The sequence below is a fragment of the Schistocerca nitens genome, chromosome 4, assembly GCF_023898315.1.
Source record: "Schistocerca nitens isolate TAMUIC-IGC-003100 chromosome 4, iqSchNite1.1, whole genome shotgun sequence".
Lineage (NCBI taxonomy): Eukaryota > Metazoa > Arthropoda > Insecta > Orthoptera > Acrididae > Schistocerca > Schistocerca nitens.
This window is the reverse complement of record NC_064617.1, coordinates 876,119,468-876,134,017: the sequence shown is the minus strand read 5'-3', so window position 1 is coordinate 876,134,017 and position 14,550 is coordinate 876,119,468. Positions and strand designations below refer to the sequence as shown.

The window sequence follows — 14,550 nt, the reverse complement described above, 5'->3', positions numbered from 1 at the left end:
TATGGAACAGTGCTGAAGATTATATGGATAGATCGAATAATTAAAGAAATGGTACTGAACTGAATTGGTGGAATAACAAGTTATGGCACAATCTGATTTTCTAAAAAGTAATCAGTTGATAAAGCATGTCCTGAGGCATCAAGGCATCATTATAATGGAGCGGGTTGTTGGAGGGGGCTTGGGTGGGGTGGGTGGGGATTGTAGAGGGAGACAAATGTTTGAACTCCATAAGCAAATTCAAATGAAAGTAGGCTGCAGTAGTTATGCAGAGATGATGAGGCTTTCACATGGTAAACTAACATGGAGAGAAGTATCAAACAACTCTTCAAACTGATATCACAACAACAATTACTTAATTTTAATTATTTATGTTAACTGGTGGCTGTAATTTGTATGTGTGTCAGAAAATGATGAATGTCCTGTTGCCTAACAATAAAAAATTTTATTAATAAAAAAATTGTTCAAATGGCTCTGAGCACTAAGGGACTTAACAGCCGAGGTCATCAGTCCCCTAGAACTTAGAACTACTTAAACCTAACTAACCTAAGGACATCACACACATCCATGCCCGAGGCAGGATTCGAACCTGCGGCTGTAGCAGTAGCGCGGTTTATATTAATGATGTCAGTGATCAGTTTGAACTTTTCAGCCCCTGTGCTGTTCCAAAGAGCAAACCACTGTAACAGCTTGTCACAATGGGAGGTTTGAGCAAGAAAATTGAGGTTGTATTAAACTATTTGTTACCTATATATTTCTTTTGAACTGCACAGCTTCAATGGTCCTAGCCTAGTTGGTCAGAGAGTAAGTTAATATATTAGTCAACATTAATTGTAATAAGACGAGCGGAAAAAATTTGTCACCTAAATTTGCCGCATCACTGTTTTGGTAAGTTATTTGAACTGCAAACCACATCTGCTGCCTTCCCCAGTCCCATGTAACTCTAATGTCTGTCTCATTAACCAGGTTCTGAAGTAATTTTATACTTTTTGTTCCCTTTCCCAAGTTTATCTTTCATACTATTATTATTCTTTCCTCATCTCTCTCTATCAGGAAGTGCAAGAAAGTGTAACCCCTCAGTCATTTTGGTATATTTCAATATCTTCCTTTTAAAGACAAATCTGTATTTTCACTTACTTGAACTTCCGTTATTTTTACTGTTGTTACTGTGTCGACTGTTATAATACGATCAAATTTAGATTGGGTCCTCTGAGATTGGTAATTTTAAGGCTTAAGCTAAATACGTAATGTGAGGGGGATAGCACATTTTACAATATCTTCACACACCATTTGAATTTTAACACACTACCTGTCACTGCAATTTGGTTGGGGCAGCACTTAACTTTATATAACTGTCATTAACAACACAGCAGATGATGTCAGTCAGAGTCATCTTCTTTGCCAGTACATATGCAATGACTGGATGGCAAAGTTCCATGTGCAACATACTAATCTGTCAAGCAATGTTAATAAGGAAATATGTAATCTTCTCTAAGGAATATTAAGACAAGTTTCTAAATAAAATACTGTTCAAAATGAACCCCCTCTCTCCATCCAAAAAGAGAGCAACATATTTTTCATGCCAGGATATTGTATTACATGCTTTGACACACCACTGTAAGTAAAGAATGCAAAGCTACGGGCACTGCCTGGCAGTAATTAATGAATATTTTCTCATTCTACAACAAAATCACAATTATTATGCCGAAAAGCATGCAGGAAGTTGAATGTGATTAGAGGGTGAAGACAGCTGTCCAACTGTCTCCCAAAGATAGATTTCTGCATTCTAAACAAAAAGAAGAAAATTTTATTACCCTGTTGCATATCTGATGACCCAGATCTCATTCCTTGTCGAAAGAGTGCATTCTAACTTTTTTAATCTTAATACTGTCAATGAAATTCACTGTTCCAGTATACAAAAAGACCAGACAGCACTTCCACACTAACTGTCTGATTAACAGTGGTACATAACAGAGCAGATGAAGAATACCTCGTGGAGAAGAGAGCGGAGTGTTTCCAAATCGGTAGCAGTTGTAACACCCGGTGACTTTGGAGTTTCTGTCTCCAGAGTAGTGTCCGACGCAGTAGTTGGCGGCGAGGCGGGACCTTCCGGAGATGAGGATGGGGTGGGGGAGACAGCAGTGCTGCCGACAAGTGGCAGCGTGACACTGCTGCTGTCCTCTGGAGAAGTGGCACCACCTCCTAATGTCGCCCGTTGCTGTTGCTGGTGCTGCAGCTCCATCTGACGGCGTGCCTCCTCCCTTTCACGGTCAGCCTGCAGCAGAAACAGCAACCCGAGGTCAGAGTCGGCAGCTGCCAAAGGAGTGTTGAGGAGTACTGTGTGTGTCATCTCAGAGCTGTCAAAACTTTTTATCTCCCTCCTCACAAAGAGGAAAAAACTAGTGTATGAAGGCAGGTAATTATAGTGAACAATGATAATATTATGGCCAGTCTTTGTAACTTCTTATTTTAAGTATACTTCCAGTGTATCTGCTGTTGTTTTTGTTGCTTCTTACTGTCTGAACAGTGCTTTTGTGTAGCACCCTGTGCTAGTTTATCTTATGTAAGTGTCTTTATCTGTGGATTACTAATGTGTTCAACTCATTATCTCCCTCTACAAGTTTTATCTGCCCACATACCCCTCCATAAACAAATGAACTGTTCCTTCAAGCCTCAGAAGACAGCCTAATAGCCTATCACTTTACTTTTCAACTTGTGCGATAAAGCTTGTATTTCCCCCAAATTCAATTGAGTACGTATTCGTTAGTTATCCAATATACTATTTTGTCATTGGCATTCTTCTGTACCACCAGATTTCAAAAGCTTCTACTCTCTTCTTGTCTATGCTGTTTGTTGTCAACATTTTGCTTTCATATAAGGCTACAACCACAACAAAAATTTTAAGATCCTAACATTTAAATTTTTATTAATTGTTAATGCATTTGTCTTTTAAATATAAGCTTTCCTTGCTATTACCAATCTCCATTCCATATACTTCTTACTTCTGCCATCAACAGTAATTTTGCCTTAGCAAATACGAAACTCTTGTACAACTTTCATCCTTCCTTCATGCACAGGAAAACTATTCTACTACTTTGACCATCTCATTTCCTTACCTAATTTCTTCAACTGGGTCAACTGATCATGACCGGGCCAAATATCTCACTAAATAAGTGTCAAACGAAAAAAAAACTACAAAGAATGAAACTTGTCTAGCTACAAGACTGTGTTATGGTTGGCCCGCTAGATAGCACTGCCATAGGTCAAACGGATATCAACTGCATTTTTAAAAAATGGGAACCCCCATTATTTATTACATATTTGTGGAGTACGTAAAGAAATATGAATGTTTTACTTGGACCACTTTTCGTGCTTTGTGATAGATGGCACATTAATATCACAAAAATATGGCTCAATTTTAGATGAATAGTTGGTAACAGGTAGGTTTTTTTTTTAAATTAAAATACAGAACATAGGTACATATGAACATTTTATTTCGATTGTTCCAATGTGATACATGTACCTTTGTGAACTTAGCATTTCTGAGAACGCATGCTGTGACAGCGTGGTTACCTGTAAATACAACATTAATGCAATAAATGCTCTAAATGATGTCCATCAACCTCAACGCATTTGGCAATATATGTAACGACATTCCTCTCAACAGCGAGTAGTTTGCCTTCCATAATGTTCGCACATGCATTGACAATGCGCTGACGCATGTTGTCATGGGTTCTCGGTGGATCATGATAGCAAATATCCTTCTACTTTCCCCACAGAAAAATATCCAGCGACATCAGATCCGGTGAACGTGCGGGTCATGGTATGGTGCTTTGACGACCAATCCACCTGTCATGAAATATGCTATTCAATACCGCTTCAACCGCACGTGAGTTATGTGCTGGACATCCATCATGTTGGAAGTACATCGCCATTCTGTAATGCAGTGAAACATCTTGTAGTAACATCGGTAGAACATTGTGTAGAAAATCAGCATACATTGCACGATTTAGATTGCTATCGATAATATGGGGGCCAATTATCCTTCCTCCCATAATGCCGCACCACACATTAACCTGCCAAGGTCGCCGATGTTCTACATCCCGCAGCCACTGCGGATTTTCTGTTGCCCAATAGTGCACATTATGCCGGTTTATGTTACCACTGTTGGTGAATGATGCTTCGTCGCTAAATAGAACACGTGCAAAAAATCTGTCATCGTCACGCAATTTCTCTTGTGCCCAGTGGCAGAAATGTACACGGCGTTCAAAGTCGTCGCCATGCAATTCCTGGTGCATAGAAATATGGTACGGGTGCAATCGATGTTGATGTAGCATTCTCAACACAGACATTTTTGAGATTCCCGATTCTTGTGCAGTTTGTCTGCTACTGATGTGCGGATTAGCCGCAACAGCAGCTAAAACACCTACTGAGGCATCATCATTTGTTGCAGGTCGTGTTTGGCGTTTCACATGTAGCTGAACACTTCCTGTTTCCTTAAATAACTTAACTATCCGGCGAACAGTCCGGACACTTGGATGATGTCGTCCAGTATACCGAGCAGCATACATATAGCACATGCCCGTTGGGCATTTTGATCACAATAGCCAAACATCAACACGATAGCGACCTTCTCCGCAACTGGTAAACGGTCCATTGTAACACGGGTTATGTATCACGAAGCAAATACTGTCTGCACCGGCGGAATGTTACGTGATACCATGTACTTATACGTTTGTGACTATTACAGTGCCATCTATCACAGAACGAAAAAAGTGGTCTAACCAAAACATTCATATTTCTTTACATACTACACGAATATGTAATAAAAAGGGGGGTTCCTATTTTAAAAAATGCAGTTGATATCCATTTGACCTATAGCAGCACCATCTAGTGGGCCAACCATAGCGCCATCTGGTTTTCCCCTTCAAACTAGAAGTGTTTTGTTCTTTGCTTATTTCGTGAGATATTTGGCCCAGTCACTATCAATGGACCAACCTGTATATATAAAAAGGAAGTCTCTCATTCCATAATGTTCTTGCTAGGTCACTGTCCCACAGCAAAAATAATCACAATGCAATAGCAACTTTCCGGACAATTTTCTTACCAAAACGAAAGCTGACTTATTTCAAACAATATATTAAACTTTGTAACACAGCAATTTTGTTGGAAGCTTCTCAGAAAGACCGTTCAGTTTATTACACTATTTTATCCAATACCACCAAAGGCTATCACCATGAAAATTGTTACAAGCATCCCTCTATATTATTTACATCGCTTCTGCACAAGGGTAATCCGTGAAATAATGATTGTTTGAATTAATACATTCAAGGAAAACATACCTTATTAACATAAAACAAGTCACTTAAAATGAAGCTTGCTTTATTTCTCCACTTGACAGTTCTTTTATTTTAGTGTTTGTGATATTTATCCAAAAGCTTTAGAATCCCTGTCTCAGTCAGCTACTGACACTTTAAGCAGCCAGCAGTTCACTGCATTCTTCACTTTGGCATCATTTCCAAAATGTTTCCTGCCCAGGAACGCTTCGAGTGTCTTGTAAATGTGTCTTGAACAGTTATGTTATTCACATGATTCTTCAATTCATTTCTAATGAATGACATAAGTATCAAGTTTTGTCATAAACATTTGTTCATCAGTTGTTGAAAACTCCACATCACTTTCTCACATTTCTTTTGTTCATTACTGTATCTACACACACTTACTTTATGTGACAGCAAATATCTGCAAATTTCAGCTTCAAAGCATTCAAAAATCTCAGCTCAAAGTTAGTTTCTCCATTTGTTGTTTCCTGTTGCTAGAATTGTGCACACAGGATATTACAGACAAAGTAATAGATGCCTTGTTCTGAAAAATCTGACTAATACAAAATACCGAAAATCTGTACACAGCCATTTGAGAAATGTTAGTATTAAAAGAGTGGTGCTTAACTGATACTGAAGATTTATTGCTCTCAAAACATGAATATCATAAAATTGTTTGAGATTACATAGGATGATTCTCTATTAGCTCTGCTGAAATGAAATGAAATCAAAGTGGAAACAAAATTATGGAACAATACATAACCTGTAATGACTGTTTTATGAGCTGTGCCACCTCACTGTTCTGCGGGTCTTTCTCTCGGCCAATCTGGAATTTGACAAGGCCACTAGTGTTCCTCAACACAGAAGCAGCGTAAGCTTGTGTAACGCCAACCAGAGACTTTCCATCCACTTCAATTATCTGATCATTCACCTAAAAAATAAAAATAAAAAATAAAAAAAAATTTAATGAACCGTCATGTGTTTGGCACAATAGATAATTTCTTTCAGTAATCTACACTAAAAAGTGCCACTGAGTGTAAAGAACTTCAAGCTGACAGTAAAATTATCTGAGAGAAACATGGCGTGGTTACTGTTTTTCAACCAAGTAAATGCGTCCAAAATATAAAATGTTCTGAATTAGGAATCTAGCAACAAAAATTGAATATACAGTCTAGCCCCAATTATTCGTGTGCAGATTATCCGCAACTCCACCCCACACATCACATACACAGGGACAACTACACATACAAGCATAACTTCCCTAGAAGATATTAAATAGATATACACACTAATATTATGGGCTGTAGATCTTAAAATCTGCAAAAAAAACTTAAGGTTTTTTCCCTTTTTTAATTACAACCTTTATCATCTTAATCCAGTTATTTTTGCCCAATTCCAGTGAGTACAGCCACATCTCACTTTGACAATTTCATTACACATATGTTTTAAAATGTAAATATTTTGTCAAAGTATACCTGTATGCGGCCATCTCTAGCTGCAGCACCATTCTCTGTAATTGTCTTGACAAATATGCCAAGTTTCTCCAGACCGGCGTCTGCTCCCACGCCCATCCCTATGATGCTGAGACCAAGTCCTTCAGGTCCTTTGGTCAATTCCACAGGAAATACATCCATTTTTTCCACTCTCTTCTCTAACTCGTACTCTGCAGATGCTGCCACTGGATCGACATCCTCATTACGGCGATCATAATCTGTCACTGAAAATGTGCTGTACACCTGTGAAGCAAATAACTGGAAGTTGACACAGGGCAAGGCTCTCTGCACTCCAATGCAGTTGTGGACCACAAAACAGTTCACAAGATGATACTATGATGTTAGGGAGCACAACAATCAGAAAATAAATACGAAACTATGTTAGTACTCACCTCCTGAGAATCCAGTTTCCTTAGTTCTTACAGTACAAAGACAGTTTTTACAGTACAAAGAGTGTTTGTATTAAATGAAACCACAATTATCACGCGTCAAAGACAGCTTCAATTTTCGAAAACAGGGGGAACCCACTACTATTCTCTTTCCAGCTATACATCTTCGCAAACGCAAAAGCAAATTCAATTATTTATGTGAAAAAATAGAAAGAAAAAATAAAAGAAAAAAACCAAAATAACATGGAAGTTACATGTAGAAATATCAAACAGGAATGCTACACATATTCCTGGTATTTTTTCTCTTTACGGCATTAGCCTAGTGTAGGAATAGCAGAGGTACTATGAAAGCAAAATGGCTGTTGCTGCTATAGAAAAGGTTTCTCTTTGATTATGTGTTCAATGAAAATGTCAGACAGTGTTTACAGTCACATTTAGGATATAAGCAAAATATTTCACAATAGATGTTTATCAAATATGAAATCACACCAAAAGTAATATTTCTTTAGTTACTATCTTTAAACGCTTATATAAAGATCAACAACACCATCACAGCACCACACTAGATGGTTGGCCGTTTCACTTGCACAAATTAACTGTCTTCACATCTTCCTACTACATTAATGATTTACACGCATAGCCCACAAATTTGACTATCCAATGTAAAAAATTGAAATAATAATGACAGTGTCATTTATGTCCACTGAAACACTTGGCCATTTATAGGTTCCTTTGTACTAATTCAGATTTCCATAAAACTGGTGAAGAGTTGAATTACACTTTTAGTTCTTGTTTCTAAAACATGAAAAGCATATTCTAAGTGACAAGTGATAGGTGTAAAATGAAATGCAATAACAGGATGGGCCAAACTGTTTGAAGATGAGCTGAACTGTGTTGACAAACAGTTACAGAATGACCAAAATGTGTGAAAATTATGAAGTGACTGGTGTGTTTTTAATAACTTACTCCATTTTTAAAACGGTGGATGCTGACACTTTTCATCCATTCAGCCTGGACTGAGTAATAATATAAGAAAAAAATGACTATTTTTCATAATACATTTTCCTTCCCCCAAGTTGATACGTATACAAACATGACCTGTCACTTCAAACAGGGATGTCGTATAGGATCACTCTGAACTTTGATGTTTCGTGTAGTACTGGATAAGAAAATATACATGCATTTCTCTTTCTAGGATTAGACAGTACATGCCATGCCCATTAATTAAGAAACTTAATCAGTATGTCACTAATCACTTTTAAGAATACAGTGCAAACTACATTTTCATTCAGTGCTGAGCTCCAACACTAGTACAGGGAAGTTCAGAACTTCCCATGTTAAATTTTGCCTCTATGTTGTCTTCGCCAATAAACAACCTATTTTGCAATACCGACAGGCTGGCCACAGAAAACATATCATTGACATCAGGGTTGTTAGAGAGGAGGAACTATATCACAGAACAAGGACACTGCTACTGGCTTTTTCAATATAACGATCTCAGCATTAACCTCACGAGTCTAAGGAGGCTACAAAGAACCTAAATCTAGTTGACCAGATCAGGATGCGAGCCCAAAAGACTCCCAAATGTGAGCCCAACATCTTAACCCAGATGCAATTAAACAGATTTTTTTTGTTCATGTAATTTCAAAAAAAGACAGAGGTTCATTTCATCATTTCCAATATGTGTAACACGGTTAAAAAAATTATCTTCACAGTTTCTGCAAATGTTCACATGTTATATTATGAAGGGAATGACTTGTGCATGTATCACTATCTTTTGATAAAGTAATTCAGATTCTTGCTTTTCCGAACATATGAGCTTATTGTTGAAAAAATATCTAGTTTTATGGACTAGTACAGTCTTTCAAAAGAATACATACATTTTCAGTAACACATTTATTTCACAAAAATGCTCCATAGCTGCATTCTACTACTTCTGGGGGTCATAAGTATGAGCAAATACAGTTGCTTTCCATGGGCATTGTTGACAAACACAGGGGGAAAACTTCAACATATGTACACACACACACACACACACACACACACACACACACACACAAGAAAGTTTATTTGTTTGACAGTCTCTCTGTTGTGCCTATCTGCAACTAACATCTCCGCTATATGATGAGTAGCAATCTATCTGTTTCATGATACTGTTATTATTCCATTCCATGCTAGGCTGATTGGTGCAGCAACCAGTTTACATATTTATATAAAAGCCAGTGGCACTATGCTGCAGTTCACCTGGCTGCTATGACTACTTCAAGTGTCTCTTGTTCAATGGTTCCTCTTTTATATGGTTTATTACCGATGTTCTGACTAACTGGCCCCACTAGTCAGTGATAGGCACTGCTTTGATAGCCTTTCAGAAATCTAAGTAAGCCTTAACTACACAAAATGCACTATTTGTAATAAAAATAACTTAACTGAGACAGTCTTTTTATATAAATATGATAGTCAATTTCTTAATTTTATAATTATCTTGTAAAAAAATGTGCACAATGAAGATCAAACCTTAGAATGACAAAATGAAAAATAAATGAACGGATGTGAAGTTAAAGTGTGCAAAAAAACAAATCTTGATGCACAAGGATCAATGAACTGGTGTCAGAAAATTGTGTTAATGAATAAAAATTGCAAGTCTGTTTCCTACACTACAATCGTAAATAGGACGGTTACAGTGTTTCAGTAAGTATAATATGCTTGACAGCGCTGGAAAACATGTGAAACATTAAGGAAAGAAAGAAAAAGAGTGAATGTATGTCTCATTCATGAGATAAGCCTTTGACTAAATTGCAGGTACCCACAGGAGACAGTTTAGGTGCAAGAATATACAGCAGGTGTTTGTGTGTGTGTGTGTGTGTGTGTGTGTGTGTGTGTGTGTTTGGAGGGGGGAGGCACTGGTGGAGGGGGGAGGGGGGCGGCACGTATGTGCATACATATGCAACTTTTTAGAACAGCAAACATATCCAGTGGTAAACCTTCAAATGTCGAGACATCTTGATAACACCAAGCCCGAACCCTTCTGTTCTCTGGTAGACTATAGACAATGTTATGTGTAATTGAATGACATGAAGTCAATGGGATGTCTTTCTAAAGTAATGGGACATAAAAACATTTTTCACAGTACTTATGAACTGAAATATGTGGCTGCTACTGAAATGCACACAGCTGCACAGTCAGTAATATAACTAAAAAACTTACCTGGCTCAATTGTTTCCAAAGATTATATAATAAAACACACTGCAGTGAGCACAGCTACAACAAAAATCATAGTCCATCTAATCTACTGTTACTAGTGATTGGACACTATAAAATCAGCATAAATGCAAAATCTTGTTTCAGGTCATGTAAACTAGAAATTTCCAAATGAAACCAGAGAAATGGAACAGTGAGTTGTTCTCATAAAATGAGTGAGAATCTGAGAGTGCTACAATTTTGGCTGTTTTTATAGGTACTGTGTGTGAGTATGCCTGAGATCAAAATTGGAAATGTTCTAATTGTGTACAGATGATTAGAACATGATGGAGCAGTTAATGTTGAGATTACTACACCTTGCCCAATGAGATAAGACTAAAAACAGAAAATGGAGCAAGAGAGAAGGTACGTGCAGAGGAGAATGAGAGTAAGCTGAACTGCCCATGTCTTCCCTTTAATTTCACATAGCTGACACACGAATGCAGAAAATTCTTACGTGTGTATAAAAAAAAAAGGGAAACTATTACAGCATTGCACAGCAGAATGTAATTCACAAAAGTGAATGACGAATACAACCTACAATGTAAAACATCCACAACTTAATCAGAAGTGAGATGTAAAAATTCAAGTTATTGAGCAACATTTACTGACCCTTATAGGCTCAGTGCTGAAGGTAACTTTTGTACTCTTTCTCTTAATTGGTATTCGATATTCCATGTCCTCATCTTCATCTGATTCTGGAAGTCCCGGAACTTCCATCCAGAAGTGCCCATCTTCAAAGTAGTGAACACCATTCTCAATAAGAATCTGTGAACAACAAAAAACACGACAAGTTTCAAATGTAGGGCATTAATATCTTTCCAATTCAACATAAAAAGTGAAAGGAAACTGTATAGCTTACTCAGTTACTGTGATTTTGTATAATGTGCACCTTAAGAACACTGCTCTGAATATGATGCTATATGTTCAACATAAATAAATATTACACTACAATAATAAAAAAGAAACGAACTAGTGCTTCTTGTGTCACTCTCAGAATAATAATCAAACTAAATATTTTTCATCTACACAGAAATAAACAAGTTTTAAATCAAATTATTATAACTAAATGATGGTTTAATTCTACCTTTCCAATATTTGATTTTCTCGCTCTTTCTTTGATCTCTTTCACTCTCAGAATTCTATTCCCCTCACCTTAATAGAGGAAGGCAGGAAAAATTACTGTACAAAGTAGGTCACGTATCAAGCAACTCAGGTGATATGATACAGATGTTATGCAATTTCCACAAGCATAGATTAATGGGAAAACAGAAACAAGTACTACAGTTTTCATCTGCTTAAACTGTTGCATTCTGGAATCTTTCATCGAGTTGCTGTAGTGGCTATAAAGAATCCATCAAAAATATGGATTGTAACCTTCAAAACTCTCTTAGATACTTTTACTCACCACTTTCCCAGGTGCTGGCTTGTAATCCAAGTCATTTGCTTCAACTACATCAACATCGTTCAGACTGCTTACAGAGCCCAACAAACCAGACTCAGAGCCTGATTGGGACCCAATGTGACTCGACGTCATTGAGTCTTCCATCGTTACACTGGTATCACTGCGAGACCTGTGCTGACCTCCGAGGCAAGAACTGTAAACAGATAATTAATTATAAAATGAATGAACATTTAAGATAAACAATGGGATGTTGCATTAAGTATTTCCCTACTCGACAACTATCTTTAAAAACTACAAAACTTGACACCTATGCTGCCAGGGAAAAAAGGGAATGGTTGATGTCAGTGTAACTTTGTACTCATACACAGAGTCGGTGATTTGAGTTGCAGTTCTCCAAGACAGTTAGAACAGCCATCAGAATGCATTAGTGTTGTTTTTGTTTAGTGTTGTTATGCCTGGTAGGGTGTGTGAGGAGCATGAACAGTGTCAACACTGAGATCACTGAAGGACACTGAGATAACACATACTCTTATAAGACAGCATTACCAGCACCTGGCAAAGGTTTGAAAGGGGCCTTGATGTTTGTCTCCATTTGACCGGCTGATCAAATTGTGCAATATCCAGATTTGTGGGGCATTTGAATGCAACTGACACACTGCTGCATGGGAATGCACGGGCAGCTACACTCATTGGCAAGGTTACAATCTACCACATCTGTTCAGATCAAAAGTAGATCGAATTGTGCACCGAGCACATTGTAACCCCTTCCCATCTGTGCCCGCCATTTGGAAACAAGTAATGGGCTCCCTGCAACGTTCTGCGTTATCCTGCACCTTTGGTTGGAACCTAACAGCAGTCGGACAAGGGAATAACCACCTCATCTGCAGGCTGCCTTTAACACCACAGCACAAAATCTGCATTTGGAGATGGGCCATGACCAGGAAACATGGACAGCTGATGAATCGCGTTACACTGCGTTCGGTGAAGAATCACAGTTCTGCACTACCCAGGATGACTGAGTCAGCCAGTATGGCAGCAACCTGAGGAAAGTTTCCATTCTTCCAGTGTTTTGAAAAAGCACAGCAGTGTTACACCTGGCGTTTTGACAAGGGAAGCCATGAGGTAAGACTTCAAGCACAGCTGGTAGAGACTGAGGGAATCCTGATTGCGCAATGGTACATCACTAACATTCTGCATCCTTGTGCGTTACCTCTCAAGTGACAGTGCCATTTTTCAACAGGACAATGCTCATCCACAAATGGCACATCTCTAGCTGTCTGTGTGATGTTGATGCACTCCAGTGGCCATCAGTTACAACAGTTGTGGGCCTACTTGCCTCAGGAGAAGATATATCGGCTTTATGGATAACATCACATACTCTCACAATCTGAAGTTTCATCCTGCTTCCTCTTCTCCTTCTAGTCAGTTTACAGAAGTGTACTATGAAAAATCTGTAACTATTGTAACTACTGATAATGAATCTGAATGAAGAAATTCATCAAAATTTAATATGATAACTACATTACACTTCCACAAGTTGTGGTCTTCTTTGTGGTCAATAAAGAAATACTGGGGCAGCCAATACATAAACTGAAAAGAGCTTTCTAGCTTTCCAACTGTTTTACTAGCAAAAGCACTGTTGATGAATAATGAACGAACTATTACACTGTTATTTAATATACCAACAGCAACAATTATAAATTAACTTAAATTTCATGAAGAAAAGGAAAAGTCAGTTTCAGTAACAAATGAGAGTCTGCAATGAGACCTGCAGAGTTTTATAAGGAGACCAATGAATGAACGCAGTTGCCAGGAACAAGGAGAACACAGTTTTGGCTGCATGTTAACAATTCTCTTTCTTAAACACCAAATACAGTTCTCCACAAGTCATATATGATGTGGAATAAAGAGGCAACCAAGTCGAAGTGGAGTGGAGTGAGGGAGAGACTGACAACTACAGGAATGAAAACTCCTGCTAAATTAGAAATGATACAAAATATGTAGCAATAAATTAATCACAAATAAACTAACAAGAACAAAATAGACGAATCCTATGTTACATGCAAGTGCTGCAGTTTATCTGCCATATGTGGTAGATGGGGTTAAATATTATGAAGATAATGACTTTCATCAGCAAATCAATGAAAAGTATTAAAAAAGACAATCAGGCAGTAAAGTAAATTTGTCACCGGCCTCATACTAGTGAAAAATTTATCGTAAATATGAACAATCTTCACATACATGATGTGACAAATGAGGCTGTTCATATCATTATCAGGCACACATTTACCTCTCAAGTAAAGTTCCTCTCATCTATGGTACTGTAATTTTTCGTAAACAAATCAGATTTATCAGACACATGCACTAGTCTTTATAAACAGATGGGTGCACCAGTAAAATACTAAAATATGGCTCAACAACTGACAACTCTGACAGTCACAGTGTGCTTGAAAGAAGTTTTAATATTTTAAAAGTATTTCACAATCAAGACCTCACCTCCAGGTAAAATGAACAACTGTAAGCTGTGTGCATACCTGTAATCAAGTGTTGATTCCTGGGCCGTGGAGTCACTTGTGACTGACAGCACATCTGCCAGCCACTCTGGGTCTTCACGGTCTTTGTCATCCGTCGGAGAAAGTAATCGCACCACTTCCTGGGCCTCCTCATCTGACAGCAAACCTTCTTGTCTGTAATGAGTCAGAAATGAT

The 14,550-nt window shown here is 37.9% G+C and overlaps 1 protein-coding gene across 1 annotated transcript in view; it reads right to left on the bottom strand.

Annotated features, from left to right (window-relative positions):
* Positions 1–14,550, bottom strand: part of LOC126252635 (uncharacterized) — a 204,952-nt gene that overhangs the window by 115,780 nt on the left and 74,622 nt on the right. Inside the window, 6 exon segments of the mRNA XM_049953538.1 lie at positions 1,988–2,272; positions 6,082–6,249; positions 6,794–7,054; positions 11,050–11,205; positions 11,846–12,035; positions 14,377–14,529. Coding sequence (XP_049809495.1) covers positions 1,988–2,272; positions 6,082–6,249; positions 6,794–7,054; positions 11,050–11,205; positions 11,846–12,035; positions 14,377–14,529 — 1,213 coding nt within the window.